This window comes from Hydractinia symbiolongicarpus, chromosome 4, assembly GCF_029227915.1.
Source record: "Hydractinia symbiolongicarpus strain clone_291-10 chromosome 4, HSymV2.1, whole genome shotgun sequence".
NCBI lineage: Eukaryota > Metazoa > Cnidaria > Hydrozoa > Anthoathecata > Hydractiniidae > Hydractinia > Hydractinia symbiolongicarpus.
In genome coordinates, this window is record NC_079878.1 from 11,470,334 (window position 1) to 11,490,081 (window position 19,748).

The following is a 19,748-nucleotide window of genomic DNA, read 5'->3' on the forward strand; positions in this document are numbered from 1 at the left end:
TATGGTAAAAGAGGAAATGAAAACAGACAATAAATGCAATAAAAAGTTATTTACCGGATAAGTAACAGCTTCCTGCTTTTCCAGGTTTCGTTCCTTGCAGCGGTAAACATATAGGTTTTACGTATTTATTTAAACGTGCAGGTTTTGACAATCTGATCAATGCAATGTCATTGTTTAAATTTGTTGGTTGATTATATTTTCCATGCGTTTCAAAATGTGCGGCAGAAATTATTTGCTCACTTCCAGAGGCTTTTTCGCGATCATCTTCTCCTGGAATAAATTGCACATAAAGAAAACACTCCTATTTTAAGGCTCTTTTTTGCCTATTAATGTAAACTTTCTATTGAAATAGAGTGTGTATACGAGTGTGTATCACAAAACTTGAAATCATAGGCCATACCTAGTACTACTTTAATGGAAGACACTGATATGCGATCAATGCATTGTGCAGCCGTTAGTACCCACGTCGGTGATATGAGCATTGCACCGCAGATAAAAACATTGTCTCTTAGTAAAGCTACTTGCCAAGGCCATTCTCCTGGTTTGGAAATGTTTCCATTAATAATCCGAGCACTTCTTATCGAGGAAATCCCACACAATGCTAAATGTGAGAAGCATTAACAGTCATCGTGAACATGTTTGCAGAATGAATATACTTCAATTTTAATATTGGGGTGGATTTAAGGATGCCCGAACTTTTTAGAAAATTTACATCGCATTTGGACTTTTTAAAATGTGGGAAGGATCCGAATATTTCTGAATGACTTTCTCTCTTTTTAATACATTTGTTAGCTACTTCATATTATCAGTGTGACTATGCAATACCGTCAGATAATTCATCCGTGTATCAGTGGTTGTAGCTTGAAGGTAAGTTTTTATGCGATTCAAAGCTGAAACCATCGTTCGCTAACAGCATTTGTAACAGGCATAACTAACATGAGTTTTTCCACTTTCATAACTTCCAACAAAAGTAGTTTTCTTGGCTCCTCCAGCACTTAAGGCACTGTGCTTTTTCATGTCGAACCTTACCTTTCCTTGTTGTCGTAAAATTAGGTGTAGTTAATTGATTTGTTGTCGCTCTTTTTACCGTCCTTGTTTTTGTTGTTGTCCCGTTACAAAAGACGTAACATTAACATGTGGTTTTTAGCTAGCAAGTAGCTAGTACTAAGACAAACAGCTTTAAGATTATAGTTAGTTTTTATTGTATTCCTTAAAGCATTTTTGATGACTTATTACAAATATCAATGGACCAAAATCATGCTAAAGTATAAATGATACATATGCTGTGACATGCTTGAGATATATCGCGCAATAATATGTGTTGTGAAATTTAGAAATCTTAAAACGCTTTACCTGATCTTGTTGCTGTTGGTTTCCTTGTAATCATTCCTAAAGTACGATAATGATATCACAGACTTTCCTGAACGTCAAAACGGGCGCATGGGTCCTATTTTTTTAAAATAATTTCTTTATTTTAAGATCGTAGCCACGGCTTCATGAAGTCAGACTTCTGACTGCAAGAAGGAAGCAACGTTATCCCAATGTCAATTACAGTATAGTATCCCCAACTAATCACCCTTTTTTACCTGAAATATGCTAGAGATCATAAAATAACTAAAGGCATAGCACACTGTAAAAGTACTTTTTAAATTAGGGGCGTAGATAATGGGAATGGAGGCGGTAATTTGGTACGGAGTAGGGAGCGATACCCATAAGAGAATTTTTATACTTGCATGAGAAATGATTGCAAAAATACTGGTACTCTTCAATTTGAAATGTATTTTATGTAGCGAAAAGGGTTGAAGCTTCAAAAACTTCTGATCAGTAGGCTCAAACCATTCTGAAGTCTACTTAGTTATTTAAATGCAAAAAATTCCATAAAAACCTACCCTACGCAGTTTAAGCTATATTTGCACTACATCAGAAACAAAACACCATTCTTTTGTTTCTAATGAAAAGCAAATGTCAATTAAGGCTATCTTCCACTTTATGGAACAGAAAAGCTTCTGAGGATAAGTACTTAAAATGTTTACATCATGTAAACGGAATTTTTTTTTTATCCGTTCTGTTCTGCCCAAAGACGAATTAAGTTTAACTTTTGCGTTGTGTACGGAAGCGACAGGTAGAAAATTAGTTAGCCAACAAGTTTTTTTTCAATTCGCGAGAGTTACGTGTTTTATTTCTGTATTCAAATGTGCGCAGAATTATAAAGTGGAAATTACTGGCAGAAAATTTTCTGTTCTGTTCTGTTCCCTTTGTTTACTTCTACGGAAAATTTTATTGAAGTATTAAACACCCTTTGCTTCTGCATATATAAATCTTACCACATAACCCACATGACTTTTGGCAGTCACGTTGTACGTTGGTGTTGGTTTTGCAATCTTGAATGAGATATCGACAAAGCGTGGTTTTATCTTGGCAAGCTGAAAAAAAATAGAATGAATAAAACGTACGTTCTAACCATTAATACTGCCTATACACTTGAGCACTTACGCCGATATAAAGTAAGTCTTCGGACCTAAACGAAAACTTGAAAGTTCAAAACCGAAAGTACACTCATATGCAAAAAGTATAAAGTTTTAAATTATCACCTTCGTAATATATCGATGTTATACAGATATATGAATTATTCTCAGTTTACATTAAAAATATATTTTCGGAATTTTGTCCCGTTTTTATTTTTTATTGTTTTGATTTTAAACCTTCTAATTTTGCAAAACTTCATGTAAACGCAATCTGTGGAAATTTCTATTATTAGTAACTTGACTCAAGCTATAGATTTGTAGTGGGAAACACGGTGTATAAGTAGCCTACCACGCACAAACAAATACAATTTTTGTTGTATCCAGTACAAGCACCACAAAAACGCTTAAAATTAACAAAATCATTATCATAAAGAAGCTATCACTAACCAGTTGGTGTTGTAAATTGATAAAATGCTCCTTGTTTAAAGCAAAGCAAAATAACCACCAGAAGCAACGATTTCATGTCAAAAAAAACTTAAATCTGCGAATGTTGCGTGGACTCGATCAATTTTCTTACTTAAAATTGAGCGTCAAAAGCTGTTTAAATGAACCTGTAATGAAAAATAGAATTGTTCATATCTTAGAAGCTTCTTCAAGTTTATATTTAAAATATAAAATGCTAAAACTTGAATCAGTTTGTTGCTTGGCACCTTGGTAAAACATTCTCACCAATAAAGGTAGAATCAAGCTTTTGTGACAATTTATTTATTGAATACACATGCCCTTAATTGTTAAATTAAGGGTACTTAAATTCAGTGTTTTAGGACATTTAGCCAACTTGATTTTTGTAGCATTGCTCCCAACCACTGCTAGAATGTTTTAAAATAGAAACTTTAGAAAAATTTTATTGACTCCGTGCAACATCCAAAGGCTCACACAGTGTGCCATCTCCCCAATCTTCTTCACATGGCTTGGGTTAACCCACTGGCTATGGTAACAATAACTTGCTCATAACTCAAGCTATGTAAGGTGAAATAGAGGAGATGGCACAATTTCTGGTCCGTTGGATGTTGCGTTGAGTTGTCTGGTAGACGCAGCCCATAATTGGGTCTCTATAGCTCAAAATGAGCATAAAATACTTTAGGACTCCCCATCTAAGCCATGCCCCTTCCTGGAAATAATAGACAGGATATATCCCTATCTATATTAGTGAGGCTAGCCATGTAAAATATGCACATCTATCTAATGACGTAAATGATCAAAGTTGATGTGAAAATTGTTAGTCGTATAAATTGAATACTTTTTTGTATAAGGTTTTTTTCTTAATGTTTATTTAGCTTTCGCAGATGTCCACCGCTATAATAGGTTTTTCAGTACTCTATAAACATCAAAGTTAATTAAAAAGTGCATGCGTAGCTTCCTCTCCACGCACCCACTCACGCACACTATGGGAGAGAAAGTGAAAACTATCAGCTTTCTTCGCGTCTTTCATTGGCGACTGTAAACATAGCAAACATATGGCCGTAACTTTCGATAAAAAATATCAAAAAAATAAGGGAATTATGGATAAGTGATTACACATTGGTGAAAAAATAGCCTTTAAGAATAGTACTTGTTCAAGATTCCTAGCGTTGATGCTATGTATATTGCATATCACATATCTTTTTACGCAGGATATATTTTACTTAACCCGGCATCGAAACACCGGGTTAAGCCACAAGTAACTGTGCGACGTGCCGTTGAACCCCCATTGGAGCGCTCAATTAGAGCCGCAAACTCTGCCACACATCTTGGTGGAGCACTTTAGTGCAGGTATACAGAATGTTGTGAATCGAGTGATCGAGCACAACTTTCCTGCAAGGATAGGAAAAATAAAAACAGAGTTTGCAAACTGTTGTTATCCGGTCATAGCAAAAACAATCGATCAATATTATTCTATTTTACGGAATATGTTTCCGTGAAAGTTAAACAATCGTGACACCGCTTAGTGCAGTAAACAGTGTTGCACATCCATCTACGCATAATACCCTTTTCAATAAACTTTATTACAATCTCGGTTTAGATAAAAACATAGAAAACAGCCCGTTGTTACCCCTACCGGGCTAAAAGAAATCACTCACCAATCTGCAGAAAGTAGCCAAACTGCATTTGGCTACTTTCACTTGATTGCCAGAGGTAGCTAAATGGAAAGCTAGATAGCCACAACCTCAACATAACAATAAATAATATTGTCTGGAATAATAATCTCATAATGCAAAACTGAATAAAACCTTTAAAATAAAAGAAATAAGTAAGGTTAGCTATATAGTGAAAAAATGAAGAAACTCCTTATCCAATAAATCGTGTTCTAAAGATTTTAAACCTTTTTCTTTCTATTTTTTACCTTGTGTGTTATTAGTTTGTCCTTTAACACGATAAGAAAAAAAGCATTCTGTTTTAATTTGTCTATAAAATGTGAATTGATTAAAAAGATAATATGTCTTATATAATTTTTAATTTCTTTTTCTGGCACATGAAACGTCTTTAAGACAGATCGAAGAAGTCATATCAACGACAGACTCATAAATTATTTTTTAACGAACTCAGCAAATAAAATTACATTACCGCGAACATTAAGTCGAATCATCATGACACTTTTACTTGAAAATCGCAGGAAATTGCTGAGAAATTGTTAATCTAGCTAATTACTCCTTTTAACTTCTTGACTAAGTAGTTACGATAAATGAAAGATATAAAAATAAATAAAAATGATACAGCCTTTAATAACAGCAGCCTACACAATGCCAAAAAACTACAACATCGAGGGCTATCTCAGTACTTGACCAAAATAGATCTTGCAGTACCTTGTTAAAATGAAGAATTTAATGCAGTGGAAGGATTTGGGAATGCATAAGGAAGAAGTCTGGTTACACTTTACGTACTTAACAACAGCGGAAATGATTAATTTTTCTTTCTGCAAATGCTTGATTTGCAATTTCATAACTGATGGTATATAAAGGTATAGAAATCATATAAGTTTAAAATATACTTCGACCCTAAGTCGAGGAAGGTTAAAATGGATAAGAATATATTTTTATTTAGTTTTTTAGCGTGCGCTATGACTGCTTCAAGCTTCGTGCTTTCACGTAAGTTCTAAAGATTAGGAAATTATTAAACCATAAACCTTTTATCCTTGACACAAGAACACCGTTCTTTGTACTATGAATTTACATGTAATCAGCATATTCATCTTTACTGTCTCTTCATCTGAAACACTGCAATCCCTTCGCATTACAGTACGAAATTGATATAATAAAAAGCTAGTAATTAAAAGTTAATTTATTTTTTCTTTGTTTTAGCGTGCTTGGTAAATAATCCGTGCTTGTTTACACTTTGTGCAGGAGGATCTCGATGTGTTCCTGAGTATCATTCCGGTAGATGTATCGGAAGATGCATTGGTAATTTTTAAATTATTTTCGCAGTTACACCGTGGGAAAACTCACGGAAGTTCGCCCGTTTTACTTATTTTTCTTGTTGTATCTTTAACATTTCGTTTCGTTACGCAGCACCAATTGATTTTGATGCACGAACAGGTAAATACGGCTATTATTATAGAGGAAATGAACGATATTGGGTGAATGTTGCTTTTCTTTTTTATAACAGACTTGCCTCCAATATTTTCTCTGCCAACAGCAACAACAATAACCACCACCACAACAACAAACACACCACCATGTCCGAATCCTGACCATTGTTTCGGAGATCCCTGCATGTCTAAGTGGTGTCCTGTTGGTCAAAAATGTCATCCAGATTATTGCACTTGCACTGCCGAATGTAGAGGTGAATTGTTAACGAAATATATTCAGCTAGAATACAGCATGTCGTTGATTTTGTGTTGTAAAAAACAGAGAGTTTTTTTTTACTTATTTTTAAATTTTACATTGAAAAAAGGTTACGTTTTTTTCTCTGATTTTGTCGCATTTTTTTAATCTTAACTAATAAACAACTTATTGCACTTTTTCCCGAAAAATGACCTCATACTTTCAAGTTTTTATTGTTCTCGTATAATTTACTCGCTCAAAGCTCGCGAAATATCTGAACAAGAACATAGAAAACTCAAAAAAATATTTCAGATACTTTTCTAGGTACTGTGCAATAACTACTACTTTAAAAGTTACCTTGCCAAAGGCGCTTTAAAAATCTGAAAATATAAACGTAAATAGGTTATAATAAGCGCTAAATTGGAGAGCAGAAGAGGTACAATATAAAAACTTAGAGAATAAAATTGAAAAAAAATGCCACAAAAGGAAATATTGATTTTATATAATTTAGAATATATGGGTTTAGATCACAAATAATAAGAACTTTGAATTTGTTTTTTTTATTTAGGTATAACTGCTCATTGATGGTGAGGGAGCAATGCATCTTCAAGTGAAATTGGAATCTTTCTACCAAACAACACTTTTATAACATTTTTTTTGCACGATGTAACAATAAACCAATATGAAAAGTTAATAGATTTTTAGTTTTTTCTTATCAGAATAACGTTTATAAGCATATTTAGGAGAAGAAAAAACATATGCTATGCATGATTGTTAGGCCCAGCTGGGCAGATATTTCTGCGTTATATAAAAGTCATATTTGAGAAACTTTGTATTATAAATCTCAATTTTATCCCAGAAAAGGCATTGTTACAATAAAAGATGTGCTTTCTACTTAATTCTAACTGCTTTTTATAAGGATAAGTTAATTGCAGAGTATCGTTTTTCAAAATAAGCATAATTTTAAGTTTAAAAAATCAAAGTTTAACAAACATATCCGAGCCTATTTATTTATTAATTTTATTTATTATCTTTTAATCGGAACCCATATAAAAAATATGGTTCTTCTTCCTAAAAAATAGAAATAAAAAATCAAAATTTATTAGTATATAATATAAAAATACAATTCTAAAATAACCATAAACTTAAAATCACGGGGTAAAATTGTGTCGCATTAATGCACAGGGAAAAGGAAATAAGAAAGATGGTCACATAAGAAAAAAAAGGTGTGGGCACAAAAAACAAAAAAAATGCGAAAAACTATTGACACAAAGAATTAAAAGAGCCAATATAATAAGCCAGATTAAAATTATGTCCCAAGAATCTCGTTTTAGAATCTATAGAAAAATGTTTGCAGCTTTGCGTTTTCCGAAGGTTTTTAGGAAGTGCATCAAATATTCTCGCTTGACCTTCAAACATTTTGCTTTCCCCAAAGCTAACAGTGGGTTCTCGATAGGATGATAGCAAATTTCTTCTAGGCTTGTGAAATTCAACCTTTAAGTTGACTGGATATTCTGCGTCGAATTTTGATTCTTATGCGTATTAAAAACCGTGGCAGTCAAAACCACAAAGTTGGTGGATTTAAAAAAAGATAGGAACGAAGTAGATTTATGTTAAGGTAAACATAATTAAAAAGAAAAGGAAGCTAGCTACAATCGCGGTAAAAATATATTCAAACAAGACTGCAAATTTAGGCATTTTGAACTTGTAAAAGTTGGCTTATAAGTGTATGCTCAAAGTGAATTATTTTAAAATGTAAATGCGTTACAGAATGCGACTTTCAGATCTAAACCAATATCAAATATTCATGAAAAACTAGATATTTAGATATAAAAAGTTCAATAAAGTAATTCAAAATGGCCTTGATGTCAAATATTGGCCTCTTCACATAAATGCATTACGATTGGGTACAATCTCATTTTAACCTGACTGAACAAGTGCAAATCGCAAATATGCAATAAACAGATGAAAGGATGAAAGTTTATCCATGTGTCCAACCATTTGTTTCGTTTCTTTACCATCAGTACTTAAGAATTCAGATGGACAAAAACATTGGTATAAACATAAAGTGATTAAAAGATAATAAAGAGACTAAAGTGAAAATGAAATTAACATTATCGTTAACATGAATGCCTTAGGGAAAACATAAATTAGACGAAGATAGACGAAGAAACTTCTCTATCGAATAAATCGTATTTTAAACATTTTAAACCGTTTTTTTTTCTTTTTTTACCTTGTGTGTTGTTAGTTTGCCCTCTATATGAAAAGAAAAAAGGATTCTTTTTTCAATTTGTGTATAAAATGCAAATTAAATTAGAAAGACAAGAAGATTGCTGTTTTATATAATTTTTAACTTCCCTTATTGGCACATGGAATGTCTTTAAGTTAGTCATATCAACGACACACTCATGAAAGAGTCGAGTCATCATGACAAATTATTCTTATGTTACTTGTAAATCACAGGAAATTGTTTAGAAATTGTTAAAGTAATTACTCGTCTTAACTCTTCACCAAGTAGTCACGAAAAATTAAAATTATAAAATAAATAAGAATGATACAGCCTTTAATAACAGCAGTTTACATAACTCTAGTAAAACTGTAAAAATGAGGCTCGCCTTAGTATTTAATTAAAATTAGTTCTTTCCAGTACTTCAATAAAATAAAGAATTTAAAGCAGGGATTGCGTGGGACTGCGTGAAGAAAAATCTGGAGACACTCTATGGCTTCCGCTAATGGAAGCTGTTACACTGGATTCTTCTAGTTTTAACGACAGCAGAAATCATTAAATCTTTCTCTGCAAATGCTTAATTTGCAATTTTATAATTAATGGTAAATAAAGGTGTAGAAATCATATAAGTTTAAAATATACTTCAACTCAGAGTTGAGGAAGGGTGAAATGGATAATAATTTATTTTTATTAACCTCGCCAAAAGCGCTTTAAGAAGCTAAAAATATAAAAATTAGTAGACAATCATAAGCGCTAAATTGGAGCGTAAAAGAGGTACAGAAAATAAATTGGAGAAAGGAATTTAATAGAAATGCCACAAAAGAAGATACTGTGTATAATTTAAAACATACGGGTTGAGATAGCAAATAATAAGAACTTTTAATTTTTTTTTACTTAGGTATAACTGTTCATTGATGGCGAGGGAGAAATGCATTTTCAAGTGAAAATTCATTTATAAAGGAATTTTTACCATTATAATATGTTTTTTTCACGTTATAACGATAAATCATTTTAAAGATAAATACATTTTTGACAAAAGATGTTTTTTCTTAGTAGAATAACGTTTATAAAGCATATTCAGGTTAGCACTTACTAAAACAAAAAGATACATATGTTATGCATGATGGTGATGCCCAGGCAAATATCTATTTCTGCGTTATTTAAAAGTCATATTTGAGAACCTTTTTTTTATGAAAATGGGCATTTTTTTCCAAGAAAGTAATTTGTTAACATAAAAGATGTGTTTTTTACTTAATTGTAAGTGCTTTTTCTTACGGCAAATTAATTGCAAACTATCGTTTTTCAAAATAAGCATATTTTTAAGTTTTTAAAAAAAAGTTTAGCAAGCATACTTCACGATTCATATGCATATAATAAAACGTGGCAGTCAAAACCAGAAAGTGAGTGAATTTCAAAAAGATAAGAAACGAAGTTAATTTATGTCAAGCTAAGCATAATTAAAAAGAAAGGAAAGCTAGGTACGACTCCGATAAAAAATTATTCAGACAATTTAGGCATTTTGAACTTGCAAAAGTCACGTTAGAGAATGCGACTTTCAGATTTTAAACTGAAACAAAATATTTTTGAAAAACAAGATATTTAGATAAGAAAGTTCAAAAAATTTATTGGCCTCTTCATTTAAATCTCTTCTAATAATATGAAGTGTATGTGACGATCATGGTGGATATCATCATTTTCCATTGATGTTGCCAAATTTTCTTTTGAAGATGCCGAAAAAAAGTGTGTCTCAAATTTTAGAATTTTTGACGTAACAGTGCGACGTCAATAACCATACTTTAGCGTCAATATCCTATATGTTGAATTAATGAAACCATTACAGTGCACCTAAAACTTTGAGGCCAAATAATTTGGAAACGAAGTGGTGACGGCAAGGATTTTTCACCACGTCGGTAACTAGGGAACACCTAAGACCAATTTAGGCAAGTTTCTCAAACCTGGGTTTCAAAATCTCTTTCGGAATGCACGGGTTTATGACGTCATCAAAAAATCTTTCAAACTCAATATATCCGTAACCGTTTGTCAAAATTACATGATCCTTTACGTTTTCTTGATCAGCGTTTCAAGATCTATACCATGAAGACATTAGGTATACAAATTTCTAAAACATTTTTTTACAATTTTGACAGGTCATTGCTGACGTCAGCAAAATTTTGAAGCCCTTGTATCTCATTAACCGCTCATCAAAAGCACATGATCAGCAGTTTAAGCTCTGCACAATACAGGCAACGTGAAAACAATATTCTAATAATTTTTTGTGGATGGGTTGCTGATGTCATTAAAATTGAAATAACGCTTCTTTTTCATTTTTATTCTGCCTGAGTTGATTTCTCCACGGCTTACGCTAAGTGTGTCTGTGTCTGTAACAGGCAAAGTGGATGTATTCATTTTCCTTTGGTGTAATTGAAAAAAAGTTATGTCTTAAATGTAAAATTCTCTGATGTTACGGCGCGACGTCAATATAACTACTTTATCCTCAATATCTTAACTTATATTAATGAAGCCATTACAATGCACTTAAAACTTTAAGGGTAAAAAACTTGGAAAGGAGGTAGTGACGCCAATGTTTTTTCACAGCTTTGGTAGGTAGAGACCACCTGGGAGCAATTTGAGTAAGTTTCCCAAACCTGGGTCACTGAATTTGTTACGAAATGAAAGGGTTGATCATCAAATACCTTTAAACATTCATGTCTCTGCAACTGTTTGTCAAAAGTACATGATCCTATACGTTTTCTTGATCAGCGTTTCAAGAACTATACGGTAAAGTAACAGGTGTACAAATTTCTGAAAAAACATTTTTAAGATTAAACGGGCCATTGCTGAAGTCATCAAAAGCACATGATCATATACATTTTTTTGATCAGCAGTTTGAGCTCTACACAGTAGAGGCAACATGAAAACGAGGTGGTAATATTTTTTTTTGTGAATGGGTTACTGACGTCATCAAAATTCATATGACGTTTCTTTTTCATTTTTATCCTGCCTCAGTGGATCTTTCCACGGGCCTTATCGACTAGTATGTTATAATTCGGTGGAACCTCATTTTATACTGAGCAACTGAACTGGTCATAAACTTTCTGGAGGTTCTAAATTGTGTACTTTAAGGGCAAAATTTGGGATTTTACCTATATTTAACGCCCCTTCAAAATTACAGACAAATCTTGATCCACGTAAGCTTTTTCCAAAATTTTTATTTTTATGGTTTACAAAATAGGGTTAAAATGTAGCTACTATATCTTTAATTCTTTTTCTTTACGATAATAGTTATATCAACTTTATCAATAGCTTTTGGTCTAGATGAGGTATGGGCTAAAAAATTTCTGACTTAAATATATTTACTATTAAGAGAAGCATTTGCTCATTCTTGAATTCACTGGCAGTTGTAAAATTACCCCCTAAAGAAAATACCCCACACACCCCCTGAAATAGGGTTTATTATGCGCATTCTAAAACGGGCGTACGTTAAAAGTATGATCCTGGATGCCGGGAGAGGGTTGGACTTAGGACCTGGGACGTGTTTTTCAATTTGTATTCCTACTTTCCAATAGAGGATTCGGAGTATCATATGTAGAGAAAGGATGTTTTGCGGGTAAGGGATGACCTACAAAACAAGGGCTTGATACTGCTTTCTACTCGGTTAGTAAAATTGATCTATGATATAATCAAAGCCAATCCACCGGGCGTTAGCGGTTGGTCATTGTGACGGGTCTACTTATGACGAAGAGAAAGGTAAGACCAGGCGTTCCATTAGAAGTATGCGTCTATTACAGCTATTCTTAGACGGACTGCCACTTCGACATATCTTCTTAAATGGAACACAAAGCTTTTTAAATATATTTTACTATATTCAAGTGACGACTTTGGTTGAAAACTTAAATGGTTAGCGTATTCAATTTAACATCATTCAATCAAAGAAAGCTTGATATCAAGTTTTTCTTAACTTTAAACTTAAAGTCCAGGCTACAGAAAGCCAACAGTTATCACCTGGATAGAATTACAGAAGGAAATAAGTACAAAAGAAACATTAAAGTTTACAGAAAAAGCATCAAAACTATAGACAGAGTAGTTTAACAAAAAAAGAAAAAATAGTCAGGAGACAGGTGATTTTCTTACCCTCGGGGAAATGGTAGAATAGCCATAGTTAACTAGGCTAACACAAGAAAGAATAGTGCGCTGAAAGTGTCAAAAAGAATTCCTTGCATTGAAAGACAAATATGGTAGTATAAAAAATAAGTCCAGATTGACTATTGCATATATATTTGGATGGCTATGTTAATCCACCCTTTTTTATGTCCAGAATTAGCTTAACACGACTTTCGTATTGCAATGCCATCTGCCATTGTTTGTTCTTTAACGAATTTGGTAAAAATTTCGTCATTTTTACCTTCATGCAAATTCTTTGTACTGCAATTTTTTTTTCTGCAATATTTTTTTAGGAATAACCTAAAATTTGGACAAAGAAAGCCTTTACTTGCCTTCTCTCTTTACCATATTTACATTTGCACCATTCTGGTTTTTGTAATATTTTAAATTAGTAAAGTTGTTCTGAGTTATAGGTCTCGGGACTTACTCTCTAGGGTGTTTGGATCCCAGGTTCTATACATTATTTTGTACATTTTCCTTTTACAAATCGTAAAATATTTAGACCTAATTAGGAAATTAGAATTTGATTTATTATAGTATCTTTAAAGTATTAAAATAACTCTGTTATGGCGATAATTCGCCATAAGTTGGGCTGTGGCTGCTAACTGAGAAAAAAAGGAAAGGAAAAAAATGAGTAAAGAAACAAAAGAATTCAATGAATATTTTCATTCTCTTAATCTGATGAACTGAAGAACAGGCCCATCTTTTAATAAAACTGACACGTTTAACCAAATAATTAAAAATGAATCAACTGTTGCTGTTTACATGGTCATTTTTTTCATCCTAAGTTTAAAATTGACAGTTTAAACTGATCGTGTAATTTAAACTTTAGGCGGATTTCAAAAAAGGCTTAAAACACACTTGCTGCTACAAGTATGCATCGGGGCATTGTAAATAAAAGCGAAAAATCTGAAGTAATGCATTCCTATTTTTAAGTTATTAATTCCTGGGCACCACCATGAAAAATTACCAATTGCCTAAGCCATCAATTTTGCTTCATTTGGTCTACATAATATGAACTTAACGCAACTTTTAACTTGAAACTTCTCTCACTGACTTCTTAAACGCCAAGCGATACAGATCAACAATCCATCATGATACAGCAATAAAATGAATTATTTGCGCTACCGAAGCAAAAAAGATTACATTTCCGCCAACGAGGAACGGACATCATCATGAGAAATGTGTTTTTTCAGCTTAGTTGCAAATTGCACGTTGTTTTAAACTATTAAAAGATAATTAGTGCTCCTGACTTAGTTATTAGCTGCCACCCCATATAAAATAAGATTTATAAATTAATAAAAGCAAGTTGAAAAACTGTAACAGTGGGGTTATATATCATGAATTTGGTATATTTTATGTTAATAATGCCATATTTGCAACAATTTACAACAAGTTATTTTTCTTGTCATCTGTCTACGTCAGTATCTTGACAAAATGCAAAATTAAATGCAGTGCGTGGAGGTATTATTGGAATGACGAGTAACACATGGTATCATGTTTCTCATTGTCATACAAACCTAATAGCTAGCGAAAATGCTTAAGTAATTTGCTTCTAATGGTTATTTACTTTACTGTCTGTGACTGATGTATATAAAAAGGTCTCACCATCTTTAAATGTCAAATTGTGCTACATCTTAGCTATATCTGAAGAAAAAAAGTCAGTAATGCAGAAATATATCTGTGGCTTGATTTGTTTGCTTTCATACGCAGTGTGTGTTTCAAGTTTGGTAATACATTTGTTTGAAAAGTGATTTTATTCTAAAATTGTTGTTTGTTTTAAATACAGTTAATTTATAGTTCTGTAAACAGGCTTAAAACTGAGAATGCATGTGATATCCTTAAAACAATTCATTAGGAAAATCCTCTTAAAAGTAATTTTCAATCTTAGCCTATTGACAATGGAGTGAATAAGCTACAGAAGAAATCCATTGAAATCAGTAGAGTTTTTATTCGTGTATCTTCAACATATCCTCTCTGTTTATACTTTTTTTAGCATGCCGTATCAAGCTATGCGCCAATAACCCATGCAGTCAAATATTATGTTCTCCAGGATCACAATGCGTTGATGATACCTGTTCAGGACGTGTAGCCAGATGTACAGTTAAGTCTTAAATTGATTATTGTGGCAGTTATTTTGTGACAATGAATAGATATAATACATTTACTTCACCTTTCAGGTTCTCCAAAGAGACCTAATGTCAGATTGTTCGGGGCTTTGTAGATCCCTGTCGATTTAATCCGTGCAATGGTGATGGTTACAAATGCTATGCAAATTGCTGTAATTGCAGTGCGGAGTGTAAAAAGGTGGAAATTTTTACGTAGTTCAACTCTATTTAGTTAGATAGATATCTATTAGTATCCAGATCAGCAATTGTAAGACCCTATTTCTTTTTTTTATTTAGATATATGTTTGTATCTTGATGAAGAAGGCGAATTGCTTCTACAGAAAGGAATTTGTCAATGGAGTTTCTCTGTGTAACAGCACTATTTTAATAGGTATTTTTATATTCATTAAAATATATTGTGTAGAAAACAAAACGAGTTTATTTTTAAATTTTTGTTCAAGGTATGGAATTTAAAAATCGAACAAAAATTGGCTGTTTAAAACAGCAAAGTTTTTGAATTATGGAAAACATTCAAAAAATGGGCTCAAATATATAATTTAACACAGCTTTTTAAACTTAAATAAGACTTCTCTGGAATCCATTATTATCCCTTATATCGCCTTACTAACTCACAATTTTGTATGTCAGTCTGCGTGCTCATTAAAGGTGAGCCATGTAGTGGCTCCGAGCAGCGTGCTTAGTACAGAAACACTGTAGAAAAGCATCCAGCGGAGCACTTTCAGTGATGCCTCTAATCTGGCATAGCATTGTTCAAGAAAATACTTACCTGCAATTTCGCAACACTAAGGAACTTTTATTATTTTCTGCTATAGTCGAAACAGTGAATCAACAATTTTTACATTTTGAAATTGCTTCTTAGAAAGTTGCTGAATTAATTCTGAGCAAAGAGTTGTTGTTTATCACTTTCTCACAGTCTAACATTTGAACTTATAACTCTAAATGTGTGGTGCGTTCAACTCAGTGACGAAAAATTTGGCACCATAGCAGTTTTTTAAACACTTTTCAAACTTGCCAAAAACCATCAACTCGCCAATACAACAAGCTGAAAAAGTCCAACTTTGTAATATGCGTAGGCACGCTAAACAGCATTTAGAACATGGTCAAACATTCCTTAGTTACGGAGTAATTCACGCCAGGTCCCAAGAATTGCCAAAATAAGGCATCTACAACATATTTTTCCTGTTCTAAAAGGCATATCAAAATTTTACAAAGTGATGTTGATAGTAACAACTTTATTTCAACTTTAAGATATCGATAAAAAAAGGATATTGGTTGTTGTGATTTGCCAACCTGATGCATACCAATTGGGCAGCTTGGTATACACACACCCTTTATACACACAGAAGCAAATACGTCATTAGAGTACGTTAAAAATATTAGAACAATTATTTTATAACTTTTTTGTTATAAAAAGAAAATACAATACCATCAACAACCATTTCAAAACATTTTAAGTCGCAGCTGGAGCGTTAAGTACAGGTATACTTCACACCATACATCTCTTAATTTCGGTTTAAAAAAAAAACGTTTTTTACAACCCATCATAACCTAAAAAAAACCACCTACTATTTTGCAGAATAATAATTACAAAAAATACAGCATTGTATCCGTATCAAGGGAGCTGGGCACACATGGCTTTTTACTTGTTTAGTATAATAGAAGAGATAGAGAAATGTTACTTCTGGCGCAGTCGCGTGTGACCAATGCAGTGACGTTACGGCAAGTCAACAAATTCGGCACCATACCATGCTTAGCCATGCCTAGTTATGCCTAGCAGGGTAAATTCCCTAATAAGTAATGACGTCGTCAAAGTATACAGAATAAGAGGTCGAAATATTTTCTAGCGTAATTCTCATAATATTCTACGCGCATAAGGGGATATTCTCTGATATTCATCAATAATCAACGCATGTGCAATAAAGACACGCAAGTCGAGCAGAATGAATTCTTCTGACAAAACAAAAAATCGTACATAATAAAGAGAAATGAATTCATACACTGTCAAACAATTACGTGATATCGCAAAAACCCGCGGATAAAAAGGGTATTATAGACTACGTAAAGCTGAATTGGTTGCCTTATTGGAGAATGTATCACAGAAACTGGTTAGACCTATAACATCAGAGAATATGGATGTCTTAGAAAGACAGGAGATGGCCAAGACCCGTCCAACCAACGGGGGTAAAATCAGGGAATGGTACAACTGGGTATTGCCTCCATCCAAAATGGACGTCCTCGAGAAACCGGAACTGTCTAAAAATGGTAAAACAGGCTTGTTAATGTTGTTCCAAAGCCCATAAAAGAAGGGGTCAAGAGTACCTATGCAGCATTCAAACGTGGAGTGATAGGGTTCTATAACAGGACAGCCAACACAAGGCCTACGCTCCATGATGAGGTAGAAAAAGAGGCTGAGGAAGACTATCTATATGGACAGCCGGGGCAAGATTTTACGCCTAAGGGACATAAACATGCTCTCTAAAGGACCTTCCGAAGTTTCCATATTAATAGTGTAGGAGAGGCCGACATTGACGGGTATATAAGGATGGTGCCATCAAACGTGAAAGCTTTGGTTGGGGACCAGGTAGGAGATATGGGGTCGGCAAAGGAACAGTTACCCCTGTGGATTATGTGGAAGAAGCCCTCAAATATAGAGGGGGCTAATGATGTGTATACTGAGGTGAAGAAGGTCTTTCATAGCAATATGGCCTAAGTATTCCAGGGTGGCGATGTAGATGATGTGCTGGATAGGATGTTTGCCCAAGTCAAAACAGGCGTGGAAAATCCTGCACGTCCACTGAGTGGCTTCATAATATCTAAAATACTATACCTCGATGCAGATTTTCACAAATTGAGATTAACAAGAGGATCATCGTATATTGATCTACCCAAATGGGTAGCCTCCAAAGACGCAATTACAAACCCAAGAAAAGTCTATCAAGGCTCCCGAGCAAGGAGACTTCGACAAATTGGAACCCAATGCACTTCTGCCTAAACTGTCTACAGGGTTCTCCCACAATTGAATCGAGGGACAATGATTATAGATACTGCATCGATCACGAAGCAGTCGAGACCACAATGCCAAATGAGGCTGAAAAAGGGCTATACTATACGGATGGCCAACAGCAATTTAGGGTGCCCTTTGCAATCTATGCAGATTTCAAGAGTCTGCTAGTGCCGGTAGAAGATGCCAGGGACACAAAGACAAAAAAGGCTGGGCAAGCAAGTACCATCCAATTGGTTCACGTATAGTACCTTTGTCTATGGGGATGTACCAGATCCCCTAACAGTATACAGGGGTGAGGACTGTTTGACGAAGTTCGTGAATCACCTGGAGGATGAGGAGAAATGTCTCTACAATACCTACCCGCAGCAGCCCATACTGCCTCTAACAGAGATCCTAAAAAGAAACATGACGAAGCATCGAAATGTCGTATCTGCATGAAGCCGTTTGATGACTGTGAGTGTAGTCGTAAGGTTTAAGATTACTGCCACCAAACCGGACTGTATAGAGGTGCAGCGCACGCAATTTGCAACCTCAGATACAAGATACCCAGCCACATCCCTGTGATATTCCACAATCTTTCAGGGTGATGCACATATCTTCATACGATATGATGCACATCTCTTTATACGAGAATTAGGTGAAAAGTAAGACACTCAGGACATCGGGTGCATCGCCGAAAATACTGAAAAATATATCAGTTTTAACGTGAAAATCAAAGTACCCCTTGGAGGCATGGGCTATGGTGATGGTGAGAAGTACATGACAATCAAAATGAGGTTCATCGATAGCTGTCGATTTATGGCATCCTCGTTAACAAATTGGCAAGCAACCTAATTGGTACTAATGCCGCAGGTATGAAATGTCGGCAATGTGCAGATACCTGTCTAGAATCCCAGGGCATAGACGCTGAATACATGTCAAGTTTTTAGTGTAAACTTTGCGACTCGAATACCACCAAGGAACTTCATCAAGACAAAGTAAAGGCAAATGTAACGTGCATGGCAAAGTTTATCGACAAAGAAGATGTCCTCAGGCTGATGCTAAGAAAAGGCGTGTATCCTTATGAGTACATGGATGGATGGCAGCGATTCGAAGAGCTGTAGCTGCCATCAAAGGAATCTTTCTACAGCAAGCTGAAAATAAAGGGGATCAGAGAAAGGGACTATACCTATGCTAAAGAGGTATGGCATGTCATTTCCTCAGAGGGTGATAACGTTACTATGGGGGACTACCATGACATCTACCTGACCATAGCCTTCTTGCTATAGGCCAACGTCTTCGAGATATTTCCAGTCGTCTGCTTGGATAACTGCAGCCTTGATCCCGCACACTTTCACATTGCATCCGGCTTGGCATGGAAGGCTGCACTCAAATTTACGGGGCTAAAGTTAGAGCTTCTCACAGACCCCGATATGCTCCTAATTTTTCAAAGAGGTATTAAAGGAGGTATAACAAGGCCGTACACCAGTATGCCAAGGCCAATAACAAGTATATGGGGGGCCAGCATAACCGGAATGAGGAGTCCTCCTACCTGCAATACCTGTATGCGAACAAGCTATACGGATGGGCGATGCGTCAAGACCTGCCAACGGATGGCTTCAAATGGGTATCAAACGTTGAGGTCTTTACCGAAAGGCAGATTGGGAAGCTCATTGAGGATAATAAGCATGGGTATATATGAAGGTTGATATTGACTGTCCCAAGGAGTTACACGACAAACATAACGAGCTGCCGTTCCTACCCGAACGTACTATGGTCCAAAAGGTTAAGAAATTGGTACCGAATGTGGAGGATAAGCGTAAATACGTTGTGCATATCAGGGCTCTTCATGAGGCCTTAAAACATGCGCTTGAGCTTAAGAAAGTAAGAAGGGTGATTCGATTCAACCAGAAGGCGTGGTTGAAGGGATATATCGATCACAACACGAGGCTGAGAACAAACGCAAAGAGCGAGTTTGACAAG

At 34.6% G+C, this 19,748-nt stretch overlaps 1 protein-coding gene across 3 annotated transcripts in view; it reads right to left on the bottom strand.

Annotated features, from left to right (window-relative positions):
- Positions 1-19,748, bottom strand: part of LOC130641271 (chymotrypsin B-like) — a 42,733-nt gene that overhangs the window by 2,238 nt on the left and 20,747 nt on the right. For 2 of the 3 annotated variants that reach the window (XM_057448006.1, XM_057448009.1), the window contains 4 exons: positions 2,325-2,423; positions 1,354-1,389; positions 401-601; positions 55-270 (listed from right to left, as the gene is read on the bottom strand). In XM_057448006.1, the coding sequence (XP_057303989.1) occupies positions 55-270; positions 401-601; positions 1,354-1,389; positions 2,325-2,423 (552 nt within the window). The remainder of the gene's footprint in view (positions 1-54; positions 271-400; positions 602-1,353; positions 1,390-2,324; positions 2,424-19,748) is intronic. The other variant, XM_057448008.1, reaches the window with a different exon arrangement.